General features: G+C 36.9%; 1 protein-coding gene across 9 annotated transcripts in view; it reads left to right on the top strand.

The window, feature by feature from the left end:
- LOC127832355 (titin-like) overlaps positions 1–24,645 on the top strand; it is a 43,182-nt gene that overhangs the window by 7,950 nt on the left and 10,587 nt on the right. For 3 of the 9 annotated variants that reach the window (XM_052357781.1, XM_052357782.1, XM_052357783.1), the window contains exons 2-12: positions 2,208–2,238; positions 3,117–3,173; positions 3,374–3,508; positions 4,013–4,079; positions 4,580–5,071; positions 5,450–5,711; positions 5,873–6,080; positions 7,261–7,476; positions 8,945–9,023; positions 14,230–14,305; positions 22,607–23,768. In XM_052357781.1, coding sequence (XP_052213741.1) covers positions 2,232–2,238; positions 3,117–3,173; positions 3,374–3,508; positions 4,013–4,079; positions 4,580–5,071; positions 5,450–5,711; positions 5,873–6,080; positions 7,261–7,476; positions 8,945–9,023; positions 14,230–14,305; positions 22,607–22,789 — 1,782 coding nt within the window. In that variant the 5' untranslated portion in view covers positions 2,208–2,231 and the 3' untranslated portion in view covers positions 22,790–23,768. Of the gene's footprint in view, positions 1–2,207; positions 2,239–3,116; positions 3,174–3,373; positions 3,509–4,012; positions 4,080–4,579; positions 5,072–5,449; positions 5,712–5,872; positions 6,081–7,260; positions 7,477–8,944; positions 9,024–13,092; positions 13,205–14,229; positions 14,306–22,606; positions 23,769–24,645 lie in introns of those variants that run through there. The other 6 variants (XM_052357785.1, XM_052357786.1, XM_052357787.1 and 3 more) reach the window with 6 other exon arrangements.

Consider the following 24,645-nt stretch of genomic DNA (forward strand, 5'->3'; position numbering starts at 1 on the left):
CATCGTATTAAGGCTGAAATTTGGCTACTTCTTTTTTTCCTTAGCGCCAACCTTGGTATTTAAATGTGATATAGCATGTGATATAGCATATGCTGAAGTGTTGTTGATGTTTTAAAGTTCCTTGATAGCATCGCAAAATAGATGACAATTTTTTTTAGATGCATAGATATATCTTTATATCAAAATTATGTCAATATGCGAGTGGTCAACACCCGCCACTGTGCATCTGGCTTTTGCCTGTATAATGACATCACTTCATTTTTATTATGCCCCCCTTTGAAGAAGAGGGGGTATATTGTTTTGCACATGTCGGTCCGTCGGTCGGTCGATTCGTCCATCAAATGGTTTCCGGATGATAACTCAAGAACGCTTAGGCCTAGGATCATGAAACTTCATAGGTACATGAATCATGACTGGGAGATGACCCCTATTGATTTTCAGGTCACTAGATCAAAGGTCAAGGTCACAGTGACTCGAAACTGTATAATGGTTTCTGGATGATAACTCAGGAACGCTTACGTCTAGGATCATGAAACTTCATAGGTACGTTGATCATGACGGGCAGATGACCTCTATTGATTTTCAGGTCACTAGGTCAAAGGTCAAGGTCACAGTGACTTGAAACAGTATAATTGTTTCCGGATGTTAACTCAAGAACGCTTACACCTAGGATCATGAAACTTCAAAGGTACATTTATCATGACTGGCAGTTGACCCCTATTGTTTTTCAGTTCACTAGGTCAAAGGTCAAGGTCACATTGACTCGAAACAGTAAAATGGTTTCCGGATGATTACTCAAGAACGCTTACGCCTAGGATCATAAAACTTCAAAGGTACATTGATCATGACTGGCAGATGACCCCTATTGGTTTTCAGGTCACTAGGTCAAAGGTCAAGGTCACAGTGACTTGAAACAGTAAAATGGTTTCCTGATGATAACTCACGAATGCTTAGGGTTAGAATCAGGAAAGTTCATTGGGACATTGGTCATGACTGACAGATGACCCCTATTGATTTTCAGGACTCTAGGTCAAAGTTCAAGGTCACAGTGACCAGAAGCCACTACAACTGACAGCCCATTTGGGGGGGCATGTGTGTTTTACAAACAGCCCTTGTTTGTTATTAGATATAATCATACTTGTTGTCTTTAAACACTGTAAATTAACTACATAAATATAGTTTTTTTCTTTTAAGGAGTAAATAAACTGTTCAAATGATTTTAAAGTCACAAACACTGTATTTCAAGTATATTGACCATTAAAAAAAACAATTTTGTAATGAAGCAACTTTAACATATGTGAATATAATTTTTATTCAATTGAAACATTAAATACATAGTATTCATCATTTAAAAGATGATATTTAATGTTAATATCACTTATAGATTATAGTACTACATGTATTTTATACATGTATATCAATGGGACGAAACATTCAGCCCCTCCCTATACAAATATCCGTGGCTGGGACGAAACCTTCAGCACCTCCCTATACAAATATACCTGGCAGGGACGAAACCTTCAGCACCTCCCTATACAAATATCCGTGGCAGGGACGAAACCTTCAGCCCCTCCCTATACAAATATCCGTGGCTGGGACGAAACCTTCAGCCCCTCCCTATACAAATATCCGTGGCTGGGACAAAACCTTCAGCCCCTCCCTATACAAATATCCGTGGCTGGGACAAAACCTTCAGCACCTCCCTATACAAATATCCCTGGCAGGGACGAAACCTTCAGCCCCTCCCTATACAAATATCCCTGGCAGGGACGAAACCTTCAGCACCTCCCTATACAAATATCCCTGGCAGGGATGAAACCTTCAGCACCTCCCTATACAAATATCCCTGGCAGGGACGAAACCTTAAGCACCTCCCTATACAAATATCCCTGGCAGGGACGAAACCTTCAGCCCCTCCCTATACAAATATCCGTGGCAGGGACGAAACCTTCAGCCCCTCCCTATACAAATATCCGTGGCATGAAATTGGAGTGGCATAAAATCTCACCCTTTCAAAAAAATGTTCCTTGCATAACAGTATATTGTCCTTGCATGATTAGATAATCTTTATCCATTTTAGAAATGTATAGTACAAATTATATGTAAAAACATGATAAATTATGATATCATTCTAGTACTGTAAGTGTGCATGGACATACTATATTTGTTCTGGTTTATAATTGATTTATTTTATTTATGCATTTCAGATTCATTTATGAAAGAAAACAACTATGTCTGGTAAGTTTATTTTACACAATTATTAAGTTCTGCTGTCTTTATTGAAATATTTCTAAACTGAGCATCATTCTGATAGAAAAACGCTTATATTATAAACATCAACATATAATTTGTATTTAAGAAAACATAAATCTGACACCATATTTTAAAACCAGTCTGTATTTCACTACATAAACCTAGTTCTTCTTGAATGCTTTGTGCTTTTATGAGTTCAGACATACAGCTCAAAGTTCTTCATGGTAGAGGCAAAAACCATGTAAAAAATAAGTCCCATGTACGTCTATAAAAATAAGTTTAATCCACTTAAAACATCGTAAAAAGCGCACCTATTTACCATCAACATCAAATTGCATGTCTTTTGTGAAGAAATCTTCAAAACAAAAACTTGATTAATATTGGTTATCAAGTTTTAAATTGGCGATTAAATTAAAGAAACTCAAAAGGTTACACTGCACAAGTGTCTGATGATCTGGGTTTATGCTGGCAGTTGAAAGTTTGTAGTGTATTACAGTGCTCTTTTATTATTCTTATGACATTATTGTTGTTGCTTGGTTTATTGGAACATAGTGTAAACACAAAGCATGCAACAATTGTTGCAGTTTTAAAATTTTGAGTTTGTCTTTGAGTTAAAGGAGTGGGTTAAATAAATTACAAATTTTCAAATGTGGAACGTCTGGGCAGTTTCTATTGCAAAAGGGTAGACATTTTTTGGATTTGAAATTGTTCATCATAAATTTGCATATTGCTGGCATTTAAAGCTGCTCTCTGTGTTTGTTGTAAAATTGATCCAAATACAAAGTGAAATTTCAATCCATCCCATTGCCACAGTGAATAGCCCAGTCTGTCCAGTGATATTCTCTGCATGACATGTTTTACAGGATGTGAGGAAGGCGTTCTCATAGACTTCAGCGATTATGTGACAGTTGCTGAACCAGGTGAGGGCCCGTTGACTGTTAGCCTGTTATATCATATTTTTTCTCATTTGGTATATCTTATAAGTTTTAGACAATTTTGTAACCAAATGCAAATCAAATTTCGCTCTGTTTAAATATTTGACATTGAATCAAAAAAAGAACATTATACAAAATGTTTTGGTGTCAAAAGAATAAGTAAGGTAAGGTCATTTTGATTTCAGATCCGATAGAGACAAATCGCCGCTGGGTGATGGATGACGTGAATATGGAGGCCTCGTTTATCAAGGCTGCAGCAGTTGCTGACGAGAAAGCCCAGCAGAAAGTTGCTGACTCAGTGCTTGATAGCTCTCCAATAAGTAGGTTGTTCTCTACACTTTAGTTTCTGTAGCACGTTTGGTTGTTTTAAGTCAGGCTAAGTTATATAATAAATTATTTTTTTTCCAGATCAATGGACTTTTTAAGTGAAAAAATTCCCAATTTTAAAATTACTTTTTTACCAAGATGGTCAGAAAATGGCCTGCAAATATAAGTGTGATCATGATTCAACAGTTACTGAAAAATCACTATAAAAATCTGAAAAATAGCTTTGTGGAAAAAAGGTTTCTACAAACAAGTTATTTTTTATTTTTTAACTTGTTAGCATAAAAAAACAAACAAGTCAATTTAAGAATATTGCGCGTAGAACAGTACACACACTTCTCAACTCACTTTGAATCAACAGTCAGCCTGTTTATAAATCACACTGTGATGTAGACTTTGATTGGAATGGTTGTCAAAGTCAGATGTTTATTTGTACCTGTGAGTGTGTGGTTGTCTACTTGATTGTATGGTTACCAATATACTTGTTCTGACAATTACAGTGTTAATCACGGACGAGGATCTCCAGTTTGACTCTCTACCAATCTGGTCAGAGGCCTGTCCTAAAATGTAAGTACCAAACTATTGTGCAAAGTTAGCAAATAAGATGAAAACATTCAAGTATTGGATGATTACACCACTGAAACATTTTTTATGGAATAAAATGATTTAGTAATGATATATTATATTATAAAAATAATATACATAGACATTTTTAAAGATTGCTTTTGTTTGAAAAATGTCACTACACTTTATTACTGTAAAATTTACAAAGAGTTAAGTAGTTTAAAAGTTATTCTTAGGAAAATAATTTGAGTGGTAAATTTACCTTTTGGATTCAAACTTTGGTCCTCTAAGAGCAAAATATAACATGCTGACATTAGCCATTCTGGTTGTATAACTTTGCTGTGTATTTTAAAATTGTATAACAGAGAAGTAAAGAAGAACTCAAGATCAGTTTTAGGGAATACAGTTTGATTGGAAAGAATTCATGTATGGTGATGCTGCCCAGTAATATTGGCCCACATCTATAAAAGGAATAAAACTGGGTCTCTATTTGTTTATTTTAGCACTGGAAGTCACAAGATGTCCAAGAACTCGGCACCGAAAGAACAGAAATCAGACCAGAATTCAAATTCCAGTTTTGAGGAGAATTGGGCTGAAATCCAACGTGAAGCCAACAAACTTGCTGATATAATCTCACAGGCCTATCCTGAAGAGGGGATAATGAGCAAGAAAGAAAGCGAGAATTTTAACGCAAAAGACTATCTTTTGAAGTATGAGGGAAAGTCTAAACCACACGAGAAAGTATTCTGCCAGAAAAAAGTTCTACTTGGAGAGAACTTTTTTGCTAAAGGTGTTTTAGGTGAGATGGAGTCAGATTTAATGGCAAAGGAGAATGTTTTCCCAAAGAAGAAACAGTTGCTTGGAGAAAATTTGTTCGCGAAAACAGGTTTGGATGTTCACTTGGAGTCTACTGATGAACTTGAAGATGACAAAGTCGATTTCAATATGAAAAAATTAGATGACATCCTCCATGTTTCACCTGTAAAAAAACAAAAGTAATTGGATTTTTTGTTAATGAATCAGAATACTTCTAAAACAGTTCTTGCCATTCCAGTGTCTGATAAACTTCAGTAACAAAAATCTGTTGTGGTTTTTTTTAAAGAAAAAAAATCAGCAATGAAGCCTAATAACTTAAAATAATGTACACAAAAAGGCATAAAAGATATTATAGTAATAATTATGACTTGCAGTAAGCTATAACATACTGTCAGTTTAAATTGATTCCACAAATTCCAGTTTCAAGAATCCTGCCTTAAACTGTTAACTTGTGTCTCTATAATTTTGTTTTATTACACATTAGTTAACGTTACAGCTTGAAAGACTGCTTTATTACGTTAAAATCAAAAGCTGACTTTTTCCACTTTCCTACTCAGGCTGGAATGTGGCGCACAGTACAAGCTGCCTAGTGATGACTTTCCTATGGGTCAAAGAAAATCGCCTCGATTGAACAAACTTGTATTAAAATCCCTGGAAAATCCCAAGCCTGAAGAGCCACAGGGGTCCAGAACTGTAGAAGACATTCCTGAGAAAACTGAGAGAAAACCTGTGGCTAGAGCTCAAAGCATGTTGTCCAGGATACGGCCACCTGTACGACTGGCAAAACCTTCTGTGCCAAGTATACAGCCTCTAAATTCTGTAAGTTATTATCTAGTAATTTTGTGTTGTCAGTTCAGTAATCAGGAAGAAAAATGAAAACACAGATTAATTAGACATATTTGCAAACTTCTGAAAGTTTGATAAACAAGCCGTGACAAAAATTGTTGACCAGTCTTAACAGAAATTGCATACAATTCCAGAATTCAACACTCAATGTTTCGGCAGCCACTGACCGCAGAAGCATGTCCCCAGCAAGCAGTGTTGAAGATGTAAGTCTCAGAAATGTGCCGACCAATGTGGCTACCAACCTGCCGACCAATGTGCCGACGAGGTCTCGTTTGTCGGCGCCTAAAGGAGCGGCACTTCTACCATCAAAACTGAAAGTTCCAGCAGCTTCCACTAATAATGGTATTTTCTCCCTTTGTTCCAGCAGCTGCCACTAATAATGGTATTCTCTCCCTTTGTTCCAGCAGCTGCCACTAATAATGGTATTCTCTCCCTTTTCTTCATGATGTCATTCACAGCAACTAACATTATTGTGGGTGATTGTCCCAAACCTATGGATTTTGCAGTGTTATGACAATTCTTTTACAATGACAATTCTTTTACAAACTGATGTCATTGTATAGCCTTACGAAGATGATTTGATTTTTAACAGTGTGTTTAGCCATTCATGCAGACTTAATGTTAAATTGTATCAAATTAATCGTAATACTCATTAGCTTGGTTTGCTTTGTTAATTTAATGTGATGAAAGACTGTTTTCACTATTTTGTTAGAGAGATATGTCTGTTGAATTTTTTTTATTCACTAATAATGTTTTCCAGAATTAAAATAATCATTCGCATATCAGTTGATAAAAATATTCTTAAATCATAAAATGAAATATTGGATCACAAAAAGTATAGAGTGTTTCTAAAATAGGACAGGATGCAAAGCCAGGCCCATCCTGTGAAACTTTTGTATAATTAGCTAAGTACAGAGAATTTTGTATTCAAACACTTGTAATAAAGGTTTTTAAGGATTATCTACTCGTCTGCCATTTAATGTTTTCAAAAATATATTAAATCTCAACAGATTTTTACACTTTTTGTGTTGACCAGTCCAGAAGGGCAGCAGGGGAAACCAAAATGGAAAAGGGCGCTGCACCCTGGAATTTCTGTATAAGAACAACTAAGAAATAGAAAAACCCCATGGAGGGCCTTTTTGGCTTTCTGGTAAATGACCAGCCGGTCCCTCTAACCTCAAGCAGAACAAAGGAAAACTATCCAATCATGTTGAGTCTCCAATTAATAACTATCTGTTATAAAAGATACTTTTGTTTCTTCTGTGAGAAAGTCATGGACACAAATCAAGGTGTTTATGACATATGCATAGCAACAGTGCTTCAAATTTATGTGTGCTGTAAAAAATAAACTGTTTGGCTTTGCTCAACAAAATTTCTAAAGAGCATCTAGTTCATTTGGAGATTTGACTTCAATTTCAAAATTCAGTAATTCTTCTTTTTATAAAAATATAATTCTTCTATGAATAATATATGCAAAGAAAAAATATTCATGTAAGGTATAATATATCTTAATCTGCTACAGATATTTCCACAGAGCCTAACCTATCCCAGGCTATAGAGCCCAAGCTCTCCCAGGCTGTAGAGCCCAAGCTATCCCAGGCTGCTAATCAAAAAGTGCCGCAGACAAAACTTCAGCTGTTGCGTCCAAGTCGTCTTCAGAAACCCTCCATGCCTGTACCTAGCACTGACAGTGAGAAAAAACCTATGAAGGCCTTCGCACCACAGCCACAAATAGAAGGTAAATGTTAGCCTTCGCACCACAGCCACAAATAGAAGGTAAATGGTAGCCTTCGCACCACAGCCACAAATAGAAGGTAAATGTTAGCCTTGTTCTGGCAAAAGTTTCATTCCAGATGGGCATGTGCATGTGGAATTTTGCTTTAAAGGAAGGCTCCTCTAAACCAAAATCCACTTAAGGTGGAAAGTGTCGTCCCTTGATTTACCTGTGTGTACTGCAAGGTGTAAAGTGTCGTCCCTTGTTATACCTGTGTGTACTGCAGGTGTAAAGTGTCGTCCCTTCATTTACCTGTGTGTACTGCAAGGTGTAAAGTGTCGTCCCTTGTTATACCTGTGTGTACTGCACAGGCTAATCTTGGAAGTGTCGTCCCTTGATATACCTGTGTGTACTGCACAGGCTAATCTTGGAAGTGTCGTCCCTTGATATACCTGTGTGTACTGCACAGACTAAGGTGAAAAGTGTCTTCCCTTGATATACCTGTGTGTACTGCACAGGCTAAGGTGAAAAGTGTCTTCCCTTGATATACCTGTGTGCACAGGCTAATCTTGGACGGCACTTTAAGCTCATGCATTAAGCTCCATTTTCACAGAATGAGGTTCAATGGACAGATCTGGAGGATTCAAGAGGTAGTGATCATTATTCTCCTACAAAACCAGGGTTGGAGATTTGTTTCAGGTACCATGTTGGTTGGTCAGTTAGCATTTCTCGTCCTTTAAACAACCTACTCAATTTTTGTTGGAATGACTTGAAAATTCTTATGCTGCACGAGCAAACGGAGAAAACGTGTGTTCCTTTTCCCCCTGATAATATGCAAAATGGCTGGCCACAAACAATCTTGGATCTTTGAAAACTTTGTGTTTACTTAATACTAATCTGAGCACTCTTTATAGAAATAGAAAACCTCACTGAGGGCCTTATGGCAGAAAAGTGACCAGCCAGGCAGCCCAAAATAGTATTTGGACTGAAGCTGGTCACTATTCAACCATTGGGCCTGAAGTGAGGTTTTCTATTTCTTATATTATACCGAACATTTTTGTGCAGATAAATGTCAATAGAAATAAAAAATAAATAACACAATATAAATTCCATCAATATTTATCTTTAATCAGAGACAATTAATTCTTTTTCTTCCTTTGTTAAACAGGCATATCTGCCACCACCAAAAGACATTTTTGTATACAAAGGAAACAGAACTCGAAAAATCTTTGTGTTGTAAAACTTGCACAAATGTTACAAATAACTAACATTCTAATGGGCACTATTAGATGTGCGCGCATCTAGTCAGCCGGTGCTATACTGTATAGGGCCCGCTGACTAGATGCGCGCACATCTTTACCGGGCACTATTCAAAATGACGGACCTCACGTCCTGTGCAGTTTATATATGCAAAGAAGAAACAAATTTATGTGAGGTATAATATTTAAAATTAACAAAGTGTCTGAAATAATGTATTCTAGTTATATTACAGAGGAGACCCCAGTGAAGGCAGACAAGCTGGTCAAGCCCAAAAATCTTTCTGGTGGCCTTTCCACTCCCTCCAGAGCAGGGTGAGAAATAGGCCTCTATTACATTGAATACTTGAAAAACACTTTTCAGAAAGCATTCATTTTTACAAATGTCCTACAGTTAAAGGGACCGTCAACCGCGATTGACGAAAAAAGAAAGATTAAAAAATACCAATTTTTTTCAATTATTAGTTTATATTGATTAAAATATCACGACTGGTATATTACATTACTTGAAAAAAGTTGTTTAGTTTTCATATTTTTAGCTTACCTGTCACGAAGTGACATGGTGAGCTTATGTGACCGTGTGATGTCCAGCGTCCGTTGTTCGTGCGTGCGTCTGTCCGTCCGTCAACATTTTTTGTGTAGACAGTAGCGGTCACAGTTTTCATCCAATCTTTATGAAATTTGGTTCGAATGTATATCTTGATGAAATCTGGGTTTGGATTGTATTTGGGTCATCTGGGGTCAAAAACTAGGTCACTAGGTCAAATAACAGAAAAACCTTGTGTAGACAATAGAGGTCACAATTTTCATCCAGTCTTTATGAAATTTGGTCAGAATGTTTATCTTGATGAAATCTGGCTTGGGCTAGTATTTGGGTCATCTGGGGTCAAAAACTAGGTCACTAGGTCAAATAATAGAAAAGCCTTGTGTAGACAATAGAGGTCATAGTTTTCATCCAATCTTTATGAAATTTGGTCAAAATGTTTATCTTGATTAAATCTGGGTTGGGATTGTATTTGGGTCATCTGGGGTCATAAATTAGGTCACTTAGTCAAATTATAGAAAAACCTTGTGTAGACGATAGAGGTCACAGTTTTCATCCAATCTTTATGAAATTTGGTCAGAATATTTATCTTGATAAAATCTGGATTGGGATTGTATTTGGGTCATCTGGTGTCAGAAACTAGGTCACCGGGTCAAGTCATAGAAAAACCTTGTGTATACAATAGAGGTCACAGTTTTATCAAATCTAAATGAAATTCGGTCAGAATGTTTGTCTTGTTAAATCTTGGTTGGGATCGAAATTGGGTCATCTAGGGTCAAAAACTAGGTCACTAGGTCAAAGTTAAAAAAAACTTGTGTAGACAGTAGAGGTCACAGATTTCATCCAAACCTAATAAAATTTGGCCAGAATATTAATCTTGATGAAATCTGGGTTTGGATTGTATTTGTGTCATCTGGGGTCAAAAACTAGGTCACTAGGTCAAATCATAGAAAAAAAACTTGTGTAGACAATAGAGGTCATAGTTTTCATCTGATCTTAATGAAATATGGTCAGAATGTTCATTTGATAATATCTGATTTTTTATCGTATATGGGTCATCTGGGGTCAAAAATAAGGTTACCGGGCCAATTCTAGTAAAACCTTGTGTAGATGAAAGAGGTCACAGATTTCATCACGTCTTAATGAAAGTTTGTCAAAATGTATTAAGTGATGAAATCTGGCTTGGGATTGTATATGGGTCTGAAAGAATTTAAGTTGATGTAGCAAGATTAGTCAGATGAGCGATTCAGGGCCATCATGGCCCTCTTGTTAGTGTATTCGGTAATAAATTTAACTGGGTACAGGTACCAGGTAACTACCAGTTAATTATAGATAAAGCAAGTAGATTGATCATCATCGTCAGGTTGTAAACCCAGAAATGCAAATTGTGCATGAGTAGTGAGTTATATATATTTTATATATAAAATGATCAATCTGCTTATTTATAGTGTGTATATCGTTATGTCACCTATATTTGTGATGTACTTTTGATTTCACATCACGAAATGTTATTACCGAATATTCTGAAAATATGAACTTTTTTCAAGTAATATTAGTTACACCGTTAGTAACTGACGGTACACCGTTAGTAACTGATGGTGTATGGGATATACACCTTCAGTAATTTCATACCATACGAGTGCGAAGCTAGTCGATTACTCAGGTAGTATGGAAATTACTCGGGGTGTATAAAAAATACTCCATGGGCACGTGACCGTTCTAAGCCAATCAGATTAGGTCATTCTTGTAGGAGGTGAGATATTGTTATATACCAGTTGTGATATTTTAATCAATGTAAACTAATAATTGTCAAACAATACGGTATTTTAGAACTTTTCTTTTTTTCGTCAATCACGGTTGACGGTCCCTTTAAATACATATGTTTCTGTACATGCTATAGACACAAAAGAGTTCATTGAGTAGCTGCGTCTAAACATGGAATTATTTATTCCAATCATACCAAGTACTTTTGAACATAAACATAATGTTTTTGTGTATTTCTTACAAGTTTTATTGAAGTCAATGTCAGTATCTTTCATTAAGAAAAGGGGGAACTTCAGTGTGGGAATTTAAAGACAAAATGGGAAATTATCATTTTGTTCATAAGCATAATTGCATGTTTCTCTTTTACTTTGCAATAAAATATTAATCACACTCTTTATTACAAATGTTATATATTATATTTAAAGTTGATGAAAATAGCTGGTAACATGTACAAAAATGCCTCTTACTTTGTCATTTTTTTCAACATGAAGCCTTTTTTCCAGATAGGGCTTACAGTGAAAGGGGAGTTTTAAAATTGATATGGGGGAAAAATATAATAGTATACCTTTTGAGAAAGGTGATGGGGCAAAATTTCTTCCCCTAAAAAATCACTATACTTGGATTGTTTTGGGCATATGTTGGGTACTCATTTATATGTTAGGTGTTATCCTTTTTGTTGTGTTTATGTTGTAGTTGTGTGGATTTGATGTTTAATTAAGTTGGTAACAATACTCTTGTTCTCAAATTCTGATATGTTTTAATACAAAATTGTATAACGTGAGAACAATCACAGAAATCCCAGAGCATTTCCCAAAACATATCATTCTTCACTATCATGCATTCCCACATTGAAATGTCACATTTTTTTCACGTCTTATTCTCCACAAGTCTAATTTCCTTGCATGACTCCTCCACAAATCTCATCCCTCAGATATCATCTGTAAATTCTTATTCTAAAAGTCTCATTCTTCACTTGTCTCAACTCCTTTCAGTTTTCATTTCACCACAATCTCATCTCTAATTTCTCATATCCCCAAATCTCATTCCTCCATACGCCTGCTTGACATGTCTCATCCTCCACATGTCTCATCTCCCCTCCAGTCTTTTCCCCATACATATCTTCCCGCACACTTCTCATTCCCCCACATGTCTCATCTCCCTTCATTTGACCCACTCCTCATCCCCAAAACTTCTTATGCCCTAAACTTCTTAGCAGCAAACTTTTCATGCGAAACACTTCTCAATACCTCACCCCAACTTCATGCCCACTACAACTTACCCCTCACCACCAATTCTTACCCCTACACCTAAACCTCACCCCACTTCATATCCCCCTTTACACACACCCCCACTTCTTAACCCCCTACATTCGCCCCCACTTCTTACCCCTACACCTAAACCTCACCTCCACTTCATACCCCCCTTTACAACTCATTCCCATTTCTTACCCCCTACATTGCGCCCCCACTTCTTAACCCCTACCTAATCCCCTACTTAATCCCTACTTCATGTCCCCTACACTCATCCCTACTTCCTTACCTCCTACACTCACCCCCACGTCATGTCCCCCACACTCACCTCACTTTATTAACCCTACACTTCCCCTCACTTCTTACCTCCTAACACTCATGCCCTCCCACTTCTTACCCCATACACTAACCCCCACTTCTTACCCCCTACACTCACCCCCACTTTTTACCCCCTACACTCCCCCTCACCTCTTACCCCCTACACTCCCCCTCACTTCTTACCTCCTACACTCACCCCCACTTTTTACACCATACACCCACCCCCACTTCTTACCCCCTACACTCCCCTCACTTCTTACCCCTACACTCACCCCCACTTTTTACCCCCATACACTAACTCCACTTTTTACCTCCTACACTCCCCCCACTGTTACCCCATACACTAACCCCCATTTCTTACCCCCTACACTCACCCCCACTTCATGTCCCCTACACTCCCCCTCAATTCTTACCCGCTACACTCACCCCCCACTTCTTACCCCCTACACTAACCACGACTTCTTACCCCCTACACTCATCCCTTGATCATTCCCACGTGTCCCTTCAGGAGTACCAGCAGTATGGACTCACCCAGTGGGGGCTCAGTCCACAGCCGCCGCTCATTCCTACCCACACCTACTAAGTCTCGACTCAGCTCTGGGCTCCCTCCCTTCTCCCTGGTAAGTCTGTCATTGAAACATAGTTTGAGCTCACACATATTTAACTGATTGATACCTAATGATTGCAAACTATTATTTAGAATAAATAACTTCCTTGAACAGTTTCCAGTATTTATGGTTGGTTTTGAGCATGCACATGTTTTACAAGTTAAGAGATATCATAACAGTTTTGTTAGAGGTCTCTTCTTTTGTCTGTTTCACTTTATTCAGGTAAGTAAACACATCTCGCATAAAGATCAGTGTCAGTCTAATGTTTGTGATCTTCCGTTGAATGCAGTCAAAACTTATTATTTGGAAGTTTCTTGGACCAAGAACAATCCTTTAAAATAACAAGAAATTTGTTTTAATGATGATTTAAATAACAGTGATTGACAGTAGTTATTAAGGATACTTTTAAAAGTTTGGTCTATTTAGTTTCTGTCCTTTTCAATTCTTCAATTAGGGGTCTGATTCTGCCTTTTTATTTCTTTTTTTTTTCATTGCATAACTTAAATCTAATTAATTTCTTTCTCTTAATTGCACGGTACATACAACTAAAAACATTTATCAGATTATTATTATTAGCTCGGCGTTTGCGGAGAGAACCCGCGGTATTGTCATAGCCAGCTCGTCGTGTAGTGTCGTCTGCCGGCGGCGTGCTAAAACTTGCATTTTGCTCTAAAATCAAAGTGCTTCCACCTACAACTTTGAAACTTTATATGTAGATGCCCCTTGATGAGTTCTACATGCCACACCCATTTTTGGGTCACTAGGTCAAAGGTCAAGGTCATTGTGACCTCTAAATTTTGTTAATTCTGACAGTCTTTCATTTATTAAAAACTGCACCTGCAGCCGAGTGTTGGCACCCATTATGCGGTGCTCTTGTGTTTTTTTTAAATTCTGTTTTGTAATCTGTGATGCATGTAACAACCCTAGTTCCTAAATCAGAAAAGAATGGAGCAACAAATTAAACAAACAATTTGGTGCAAACATTTTACATAAACTCTCAGATGCCTGTGTCAATTCTGTGGCCATTTCAATTCCAGTGGTTCTCGAACCAGCAGCACATCATCAATGCGATCACTTGAGTCCCCACGGCCAACCAAGGGCAGTTCAAGTAAGGTAATAGATACTGCTGTGCTGCCTGTGACAAAGCTTTTGTTTAAAGGATGGTCTAAGAACCAGCCAACACAAACTAGTGGCAAAGTTCCGGGATGCTTTTGTCTTGGATATTTCCTATTGTTTGTCTTCATGTTTTATTAGCTCACTTGAGCAGGTTGTTCTTAAAAAGGGTTGCTTTTGTGATTGCCTTTTTTCCATTGAGCATTGTCCGTAAAAATTTCAACCAAGTAACATCTCCTAAACAGCTCGGCAGTTTTTCATGAAACTTTACAGTAATTATCCTTGTGTGAACCTCTTTCAAAGTTGTTTAAATTGTTTTTGGCTACAGCTGAAATTAGCGTTAAAAACTGAAAATCTCTAAAACTGGAGGCCCAGATGTTAAATATTAGGCAAGTAACATCAAATTTTGGTTCTGTATTAAACAATTCCTCGAGTCAAAACTGGCATTGTGGCTGTTTTTGCAGTGATTGACATTCTTCTCTCTGCTTTTATAATTCTAGTATTATTACTAATGTATGCTAAATTTTTAATTACATAAAGTCAAGCATTTTGAATCAAACAACAAGGCTTACTTTTCCAAATTTGTCAATGGCTACAAAGTAGCTATTTTAGCATAAGATAGGTCAATAAGGCCACATCTGTTCATTATAAAGCTCTATCAAATAGTCAAAACAAGAAATATTTATTGTATGATTAGTTTCTTTAAACAAAAGTTTGACTAGGGAGAGCCCTAAAATAAGCCTTGTAATAGATACATTGCAGTTTCAACTACCGTTAAGTTTAATAGTTTTCAGTTACAACTTTACTTATTTAAAAAAAAATTGTGCCACTGTATGCAAAAGCAGACAGCAAACTGACACAGTGAATTTCCTTCTTATTCCGTATTTTTATCACTGGACTACTATCAGGGCAAGCCTCCCTCGAGTGTCAGGTGTGGTAAGCGTAGATCCCTGCCTACCAGGATACGATAAACACCTTGTAAGAAACTGAATGTATCTAGGATTTGTATTGACATATAAACCTGTATTATATACATGTACCTATAGTCTACCTCAAATTCTGGTGTACCTTTGGTATCAATTACAAACAACTTGATAGACTTTAAAATGAATCCATTAATGTACACATCAAAATGACGTTGTGATGTATGTAAATATTCGCTGGGTTCCATAAAACAATATTTTTACGTTCGAAATGTAAACATTATTTATTGCGCTGTTGACTTGGAATATTATTTTTTATCAAAAGGAGGTATATAAATATAATAAAATGAATATTTAATGCTTGTGATACTCCACTGGATTTTTTCCCACTTATTGATTGCGTGAAAACTGTTTTCCACTCGCCTGGCAGGCATATAATCAACTCATGCCATCGAACCCACCTTAAAACCACGGATACATACTATTTCCTATATATACATGTAATCCAGAAGTTAAAGCACACATGTTATGTGTATCCATGTATAATCATTGTATCGTTGAGGTCTAACAGATGTATGCTCATTATACCTTACAAAAATAACACTGTAACATTGTTATATATGTATATGTACTGCACATACTTCATAATAAAAACATACAAAACTAAATAATGTATCCAAAATGCACACTTTCAATGATACATATTTTAAAACAATTTGCAATTAGGTTTATTATACCCCGCCATAGGCGGAGGGATATTGTTTTGGCGTTGTTCGTCCGTCTTTCCGTCCGTCCGGAGCATTATCTTGGAAGTGCTTTGGCGGATTGCATTGAAACTTGGTATGAGTATATATATGGATAAGAGGATGATGCACACCAAATGTCATTGTACACCATCTGTTTATAACGGAGTTATGGCCTTTTGTATCTTGAAAAAAATGCTTTTTTGAATGTCAAATATAACACTTTTGGGTCCAGAAGCATATTGGCAGGGGATATCAATTCAACAAATTTGCTTGTTAAGTCTCGAACTAAGGTACTGCTGCTTTGCATGTTTCTAAATAATAAGATTTTTAAAGAAATTGTATCTATATATGCAGACAAGTCTTTGAGATAATTGATCACAATAGCAGCTCACATATATATATAATAAATTTAAATATATGCGAGAAGAAAGATCGTGTGTTGGTTGGTAATTAGATTTTTTATGACTTTTCAAATTTTTTATTGAGCTCATGTGATTTCTTTTTCTGCACCTAAGATTTTTAACCTACTTCATGACTGTGTTGACCTTAAGAATTGAGCCTTGCTGTCGGAAAATGGGGCTTTATGCATGTGTTTAAAGTGTCTTCCAAGATTAGCCTGTGCAACCTGCACCGGCTTATCAGGGACAACCCTTTCCGCCTTAACTAGATTTTAGCTATGGAAAGACTTCCTTTAAACAAAAAATACCAACAACACGAAGAGTGCAAAAAATACCATAAACACGAAGAGTGCAAAAAATACCATAAACACGAAGAGTGCAAAAAATACCATAAACACAAAGAGTGTAGTTCCTGATTAGCCTGAGTGTTCTGACTAGGCTAGTCTAGGACAATAATTTACACACATGATTCAGAGAGCTAGAGGCTAATCTAGGACAATAATTTACACACATCTAACACAGAGCTAGGCTAATCTAGGACAATAATGTACACACATGTTTGTACTGACTATGCTAATCTAGGACAATAATGTACACACATGTTTCACAGAGCTGACTAGGCTAATCTAGGACAATAATGTACACACATGTTTCACAGAGCTGACTAGGCTAATCTAGGACAATAATGTACACACATGTTTCACAGAGCTGACTAGGCTAATCTAGGACAATAATGTACACACATGTTTCACAGAGCTGACTATGCTAATCTAGGACAATAATGTACACACATGTTTCACAGAGCTGACTAGGCTAATCTAGGACAATAATGTACACACATGTTTCACAGAGCTGTCTAGGCTAATCTAGGACAATAATGTACACACATGTTTCACAGAGCTGTCTAGGCTAATCTAGGACAATAATGTACACACATGTTTCACAGAGCTGACTAGGCTAATCTAGGACAATAATGTACACACATGTTTGTACTGACTATGCTAATCTAGGACAATAATGTACACACATGTTTCACAGAGCTGACTAGGCTAATCTAGGACAATAATGTACACACATGTTTCACAGAGCTGACTATGCTAATCTAGGACAATAATTTACACATGTTTCACAGAGCTGACTAGGCTAATCTAGGACAATAATGTACACACATGTTTCACAGAGCTGACTAGGCTAATCTAGGACAATAATGTACACACATGTTTGTACTGACTAGGCTCGTCTAGGACAATAATGTACACACATGTTTCACAGAGCTAGGCTAATCTAGGACAATAATGTACACACATGTTTCACAGAGCTGACTATGCTAATCTAGGACAATAATGTACACACATGTTTCACAGAGCTGACTAGGCTAATCTAGGACAATAATGTACACACATGTTTCACAGAGCTGACTATGCTAATCTAGGACAATAATGTACACACATGTTTCACAGAGCTGTCTAGGCTAATCTAGGACAATAATGTACACACATGTTTCACAGAGCTGACTATGCTAATCTAGGACAATAATGTACACACATGTTTCACAGAGCTGACTAGGCTAATCTAGGACAATAATGTACACACATGTTTCACAGAGCTAGGCTAATCTAGGACAATAATGTACACACATGTTTCACAGAGCTGACTAGGCTAATCTAGGACAATAATGTACACACATGTTTCACAGAGCTGACTATGCTAATCTAGGACAATAATGTACACACATGTTTCACAGAGCTGACTAGGCTAATCTAGGACAATAATGTACACACATGTTTCACAGAGCTGTCTAGGCTAATCTAGGACAATAATGTACACACATGTTTCACAGAGCTGACTAGGCTAATCTAGGACAATAATGTACACACATGTTTCACAGAGCTGACTAGGCTAATCTAGGACAATAATGTACACACATGTTTCACAGAGCTGTCTAGGCTAATCTAGGACAATAATGTACACACATGTTTCACAGAGCTGACTATGCTAATCTAGGACAATAATGTACACACATGTTTCACAGAGCTGACTATGCTAATCTAGGACAATAATGTACACACATGTTTCACAGAGCTGACTAGGCTAATCTAGGACAATAATGTACACACATGTTTCACAGAGCTGTCTAGGCTAATCTAGGACAATAATGTACACACATGTTTCACAGAGCTGACTAGGCTAATCTAGGACAATAATGTACACACATGTTTCACAGAGCTGACTATGCTAATCTAGGACAATAATGTACACACATGTTTCACAGAGCTGACTAGGCTAATCTAGGACAATAATGTACACACATGTTTCACAGAGCTGTCTAGGCTAATCTAGGACAATAATGTACACACATGTTTCACAGAGCTGACTAGGCTAATCTAGGACAATAATGTACACACATGTTTCACAGAGCTGACTAGGCTAATCTAGGACAATAATGTACACACATGTTTCACAGAGCTGTCTAGGCTAATCTAGGACAATAATGTACACACATGTTTCACAGAGCTGACTATGCTAATCTAGGACAATAATGTACACACATGTTTCACAGAGCTGACTATGCTAATCTAGGACAATAATGTACACACATGTTTCACAGAGCTGACTATGCTAATCTAGGACAATAATGTACACACATGTTTCACAGAGCTGACTATGCTAATCTAGGACAATAATGTACACACATGTTTCACAGAGCTGACTATGCTAATCTAGGACAATAATGTACACACATGTTTCACAGAGCTGACTATGCTAATCTAGGACAATAATGTACACACATGTTTCACAGAGCTGACTAGGCTAATCTAGGACAATAATGTACACACATGTTTCACAGAGCTGACTAGGCTAATCTAGGACAATAATGTACACACATGTTTGTACTGACTAGGCTAGTCTAGGACAATAATGTACACACATGTTTCACAGAGCTATGCTAATCTAGGACAATAATGTACACACATGTTTCACAGAGCTGACTAGGCTAATCTAGGACAATAATGTACACACATGTTTCACAGAGCTGACTAGGCTAATCTAGAACAATAATGTACACACATGTTTCACAGAGCTGACTATGCTAATCTAGGACAATAATGTACACACATGTTTCACAGAGCTGACTAGGCTAATCTAGGACAATAATGTACACACATGTTTCACAGAGCTGACTAGGCTAATCTAGGACAATAATGTACACACATGTTTCACAGAGCTGACTATGCTAATCTAGGACAATAATGTACACACATGTTTCACAGAGCTAGGCTAATCTAGGACAATAATGTACACACATGTTTCACAGAGCTGTCTAGGCTAATCTAGGACAATAATGTACACACATGTTTCACAGAGCTGACTAGGCTAATCTAGGACAATAATGTACACACATGTTTCACAGAGCTGACTAGGCTAATCTAGGACAATAATGTACACACATGTTTCACAGAGCTGTCTAGGCTAATCTAGGACAATAATGTACACACATGTTTCACAGAGCTGACTATGCTAATCTAGGACAATAATGTACACACATGTTTCACAGAGCTGACTATGCTAATCTAGGACAATAATGTACACACATGTTTCACAGAGCTGACTATGCTAATCTAGGACAATAATGTACACACATGTTTCACAGAGCTGACTAGGCTAATCTAGGACAATAATGTACACACATGTTTCACAGAGCTGACTAGGCTAATCTAGGACAATAATGTACACACATGTTTGTACTGACTAGGCTAGTCTAGGACAATAATGTACACACATGTTTCACAGAGCTATGCTAATCTAGGACAATAATGTACACACATGTTTCACAGAGCTGACTAGGCTAATCTAGGACAATAATGTACACACATGTTTCACAGAGCTGACTAGGCTAATCTAGGACAATAATGTACACACATGTTTCACAGAGCTGACTATGCTAATCTAGGACAATAATGTACACACATGTTTCACAGAGCTGACTAGGCTAATCTAGGACAATAATGTACACACATGTTTCACAGAGCTGACTAGGCTAATCTAGGACAATAATGTACACACATGTTTCACAGAGCTGACTATGCTAATCTAGGACAATAATGTACACACATGTTTCACAGAGCTAGGCTAATCTAGGACAATAATGTACACACATGTTTCACAGAGCTGACTAGGCTAATCTAGGACAATAATGTACACACATGTTTCACAGAGCTGTCTAGGCTAATCTAGGACAATAATGTACACACATGTTTCACAGAGCTGACTATGCTAATCTAGGACAATAATGTACACACATGTTTCACAGAGCTGACTAGGCTAATCTAGGACAATAATGTACACACATGTTTCACAGAGCTGTCTAGGCTAATCTAGGACAATAATGTACACACATGTTTCACAGAGCTGACTATGCTAATCTAGGACAATAATGTACACACATGTTTCACAGAGCTGACTAGGCTAATCTAGGACAATAATGTACACACATGTTTCACAGAGCTGACTAGGCTAATCTAGGACAATAATGTACACACATGTTTCACAGAGCTGACTATGCTAATCTAGGACAATAATGTACACACATGTTTCACAGAGCTAGGCTAATCTAGGACAATAATGTACACACATGTTTCACAGAGCTGACTATGCTAATCTAGGACAATAATGTACACACATGTTTCACAGAGCTGACTAGGCTAATCTAGGACAATAATGTACACACATGTTTCACAGAGCTGACTAGGCTAATCTAGGACAATAATGTACACACATGTTTCACAGAGCTATGCTAATCTAGGACAATAATGTACACACATGTTTCACAGAGCTGACTAGGCTAATCTAGGACAATAATGTACACACATGTTTCACAGAGCTATGCTAATCTAGGACAATAATGTACACACATGTTTCACAGAGCTGACTAGGCTAATCTAGGACAATAATGTACACACATGTTTCACAGAGCTGACTAGGCTAATCTAGGACAATAATGTACACACATGTTTCACAGAGCTGTCTAGGCTAATCTAGGACAATAATGTACACACATGTTTCACAGAGCTGACTATGCTAATCTAGGACAATAATGTACACACATGTTTCACAGAGCTAGGCTAATCTAGGACAATAATGTACACACATGTTTCACAGAGCTGACTAGGCTAATCTAGGACAATAATGTACACACATGTTTGTACTGACTAGGCTCGTCTAGGACAATAATGTACACACATGTTTCACAGAGCTATGCTAATCTAGGACAATAATGTACACACATGTTTCACAGAGCTGACTAGGCTAATCTAGGACAATAATGTACACACATGTTTCACAGAGCTGACTAGGCTAATCTAGGACAATAATTTACACACATGTTTCACAGAGCTGACTATGCTAATCTAGGACAATAATGTACACACATGTTTCACAGAGCTGACTAGGCTAATCTAGGACAATAATGTACACACATGTTTCACAGAGCTGACTATGCTAATCTAGGACAATAATGTACACACATGTTTCACAGAGCTGACTAGGCTAATCTAGGACAATAATGTACACACATGTTTCACAGAGCTGTCTAGGCTAATCTAGGACAATAATGTACACACATGTTTCACAGAGCTGTCTAGGCTAATCTAGGACAATAATGTACACACATGTTTCACAGAGCTAGGCTAATCTAGGACAATAATGTACACACATGTTTCACAGAGCTGACTATGCTAATCTAGGACAATAATGTACACACATGTTTCACAGAGCTAGGCTAATCTAGGACAATAATGTACACACATGTTTCACAGAGCTGACTAGGCTAATCTAGGACAATAATGTACACACATGTTTCACAGAGCTGACTATGCTAATCTAGGACAATAATGTACACACATGTTTCACAGAGCTGACTATGCTAATCTAGGACAATAATGTACACACATGTTTCACAGAGCTAGGCTAATCTAGGACTGTTTACTTACCATTTCATGATTTGATAGTGAGATAGTGGTGGTGGTACATGTAGTGATTTCAATGCCCATTACAGCTTTAGACTGGTTATGATGGTAAGTGATACATTTATAACTGGAAAGTACATTTCTTGATCATGAACTTTTAAATAACAAAGAAACCATACAATTACCGAACAAAGTTGTTAAACATTTAATTATAAAATAATACCAATTTTGAAGACTCCAAATAATCTCCACTATCTGCTATCCTCAGCCACGCGACTCAGCTAACATTGAGCCCACCTCCCCAGCAGCCCTGACGACCTCCAAGCGACCCCTGGTGGTGAACACCCCCAACATGCCCAAGAAACGCATCTCTCCCTGGTCACCCATACAGAAGAAGCCAATAGACCATGTTGACTTAGCCTTCATGTGCACGAAAAAAGTGCCCAAATAATTTTGTTATCTGTACTTTTGTGTGTTGTGTGTATGTGTATACAAATATAAGCATTCTATAAATTAGGCAAAAGCTTTTTTCAAAGAACCTTAAGTTAAAATTTATTCTTATTTTTAATTTTGCAAATTATCTCTTCGCATAGAAACAAATATGATTTACAGTACAACATAATTGTCTGTTTATTCAATAAAGAAGTATTATCCCTTAAGTCAAAATATTTGTAAAATAACTTACTTTGCTTAATATTTACCAGCTCTGTATGGAACAAAATATTCAGACAGTAGTATGCGTACCCAGGGTATGTATTGTGTATGTGAATGGGTTCAAGCCTAACCCTTTCAGTGCGGGAACCGAATTTTGAAGGCCTTTGCAAACAGTTTGGATCCAGATGAGACGCCACAGAGTGTGGCGTCTCATCAGGATCCAAACTGTTTGCTATTCGGATAGTATTCTTGGAAAAAAATCAAAGAAAATGCTAATTTTAGAAATTCAGCAGACGACATTTTAGCAGAAGACAAATTACCCAGCATGCAAAGGGCTAAATAACATGAGCAAATGATAGCTGTGTCTGTACACCATGTGTTATGTGATAAGTTTGTTTTAAATTAAAATCAGACTGTAGTGTAGATTATATATGTTTTAGGTTTTGAAGGGACTGTTGATGCTAGTAGTAGTACATGATACAATATTGGTATTTATGGTTTATAAGAACTAGTTATTTTACATATGTATAGCTTTGGAAATATGGTACAAGTCATGTTATTTGTATTCAATCTGATTAATTCAATTATCTCAACTTAACATTTTCATTCACATAAACCTTTAAAAGACATTCACCCGAGTATAAATCCGTATCCAGAATGTCAAGATTGTCTGTGAGATCATTTAATAAATAAAAACGCACATTGATTTGTTTGTGTATATGCAATTTATGGAAACACTTGATATTTGTTTGCGAATAAAACACTTACGAAACTGAGTGCTTTGCATGTATAAACGAGGGGAAATTTTGTATAATTATATATTTAACTTGCTTGTTTCTTTATTATTACATGTTGTTATTTGTGCAATTCATTAAGTGCTTATAACATTAGTACAGGGGTCACATGAAATATTTATTGATATTCCATGCTTTTATAAGTTCTATGAAACGCATGCTATTTATAAAGAATTTTACAAGAACTTTCAAACGAAGTTTTCCATTGAAAATTATAATTCTATTGATTTGTAGCTCACCTGAGCACAAAGTGATATTGTGATCACCCTATGTTCAGCCTCTGGCGTTGTGCTTGTTCAGCCTGTGGCGTTGCGCTTGTTCAGCATCCACTTTTAGCTTCTCACCACTCTTGAGGCCACATTGTCATCCAGCCTTGATGTACTTGGTAAAAATGTTTATCATGACATTTTCTTGGCTGTGTTTGAATGTGGTACATGTGCAACAAACACTAAGTCACCAGGTGAAATCTTTAAACATTTATGACTCAATCTTGATAGAACTTAGTCCGAATGTTTATATTGGCAATATCTAGGCTAAGAATCTGGGTCAAATGCGTACAAAAATTAGATCATCAGGTCAAAACTTATTCAAATCTAGTTACCTTATTTATTATTAAATCTTGGTGAAACAAGGTCAGAATTTTAATAGAGACAATATCTTGAAGAAGTTTGATTCTTTGTAACATCCGTCAAAAACTAGTTGACTAGATAAAATATTTAACAAACTTGTTACCACTGTATAGGCCACATTTGTGACTCAATCTTAATGAAACTTGGTCAGAATGGATATTTTTGCAATATCTAGACAGAGTTTGAATCGCAGTTGTGTCTAAAAACCAGGTCAACAGGTCAAATCTTAC

Source organism: Dreissena polymorpha, chromosome 5 (genome assembly GCF_020536995.1).
Source record: "Dreissena polymorpha isolate Duluth1 chromosome 5, UMN_Dpol_1.0, whole genome shotgun sequence".
Taxonomy (NCBI): Eukaryota; Metazoa; Mollusca; class Bivalvia; order Myida; family Dreissenidae; genus Dreissena; species Dreissena polymorpha.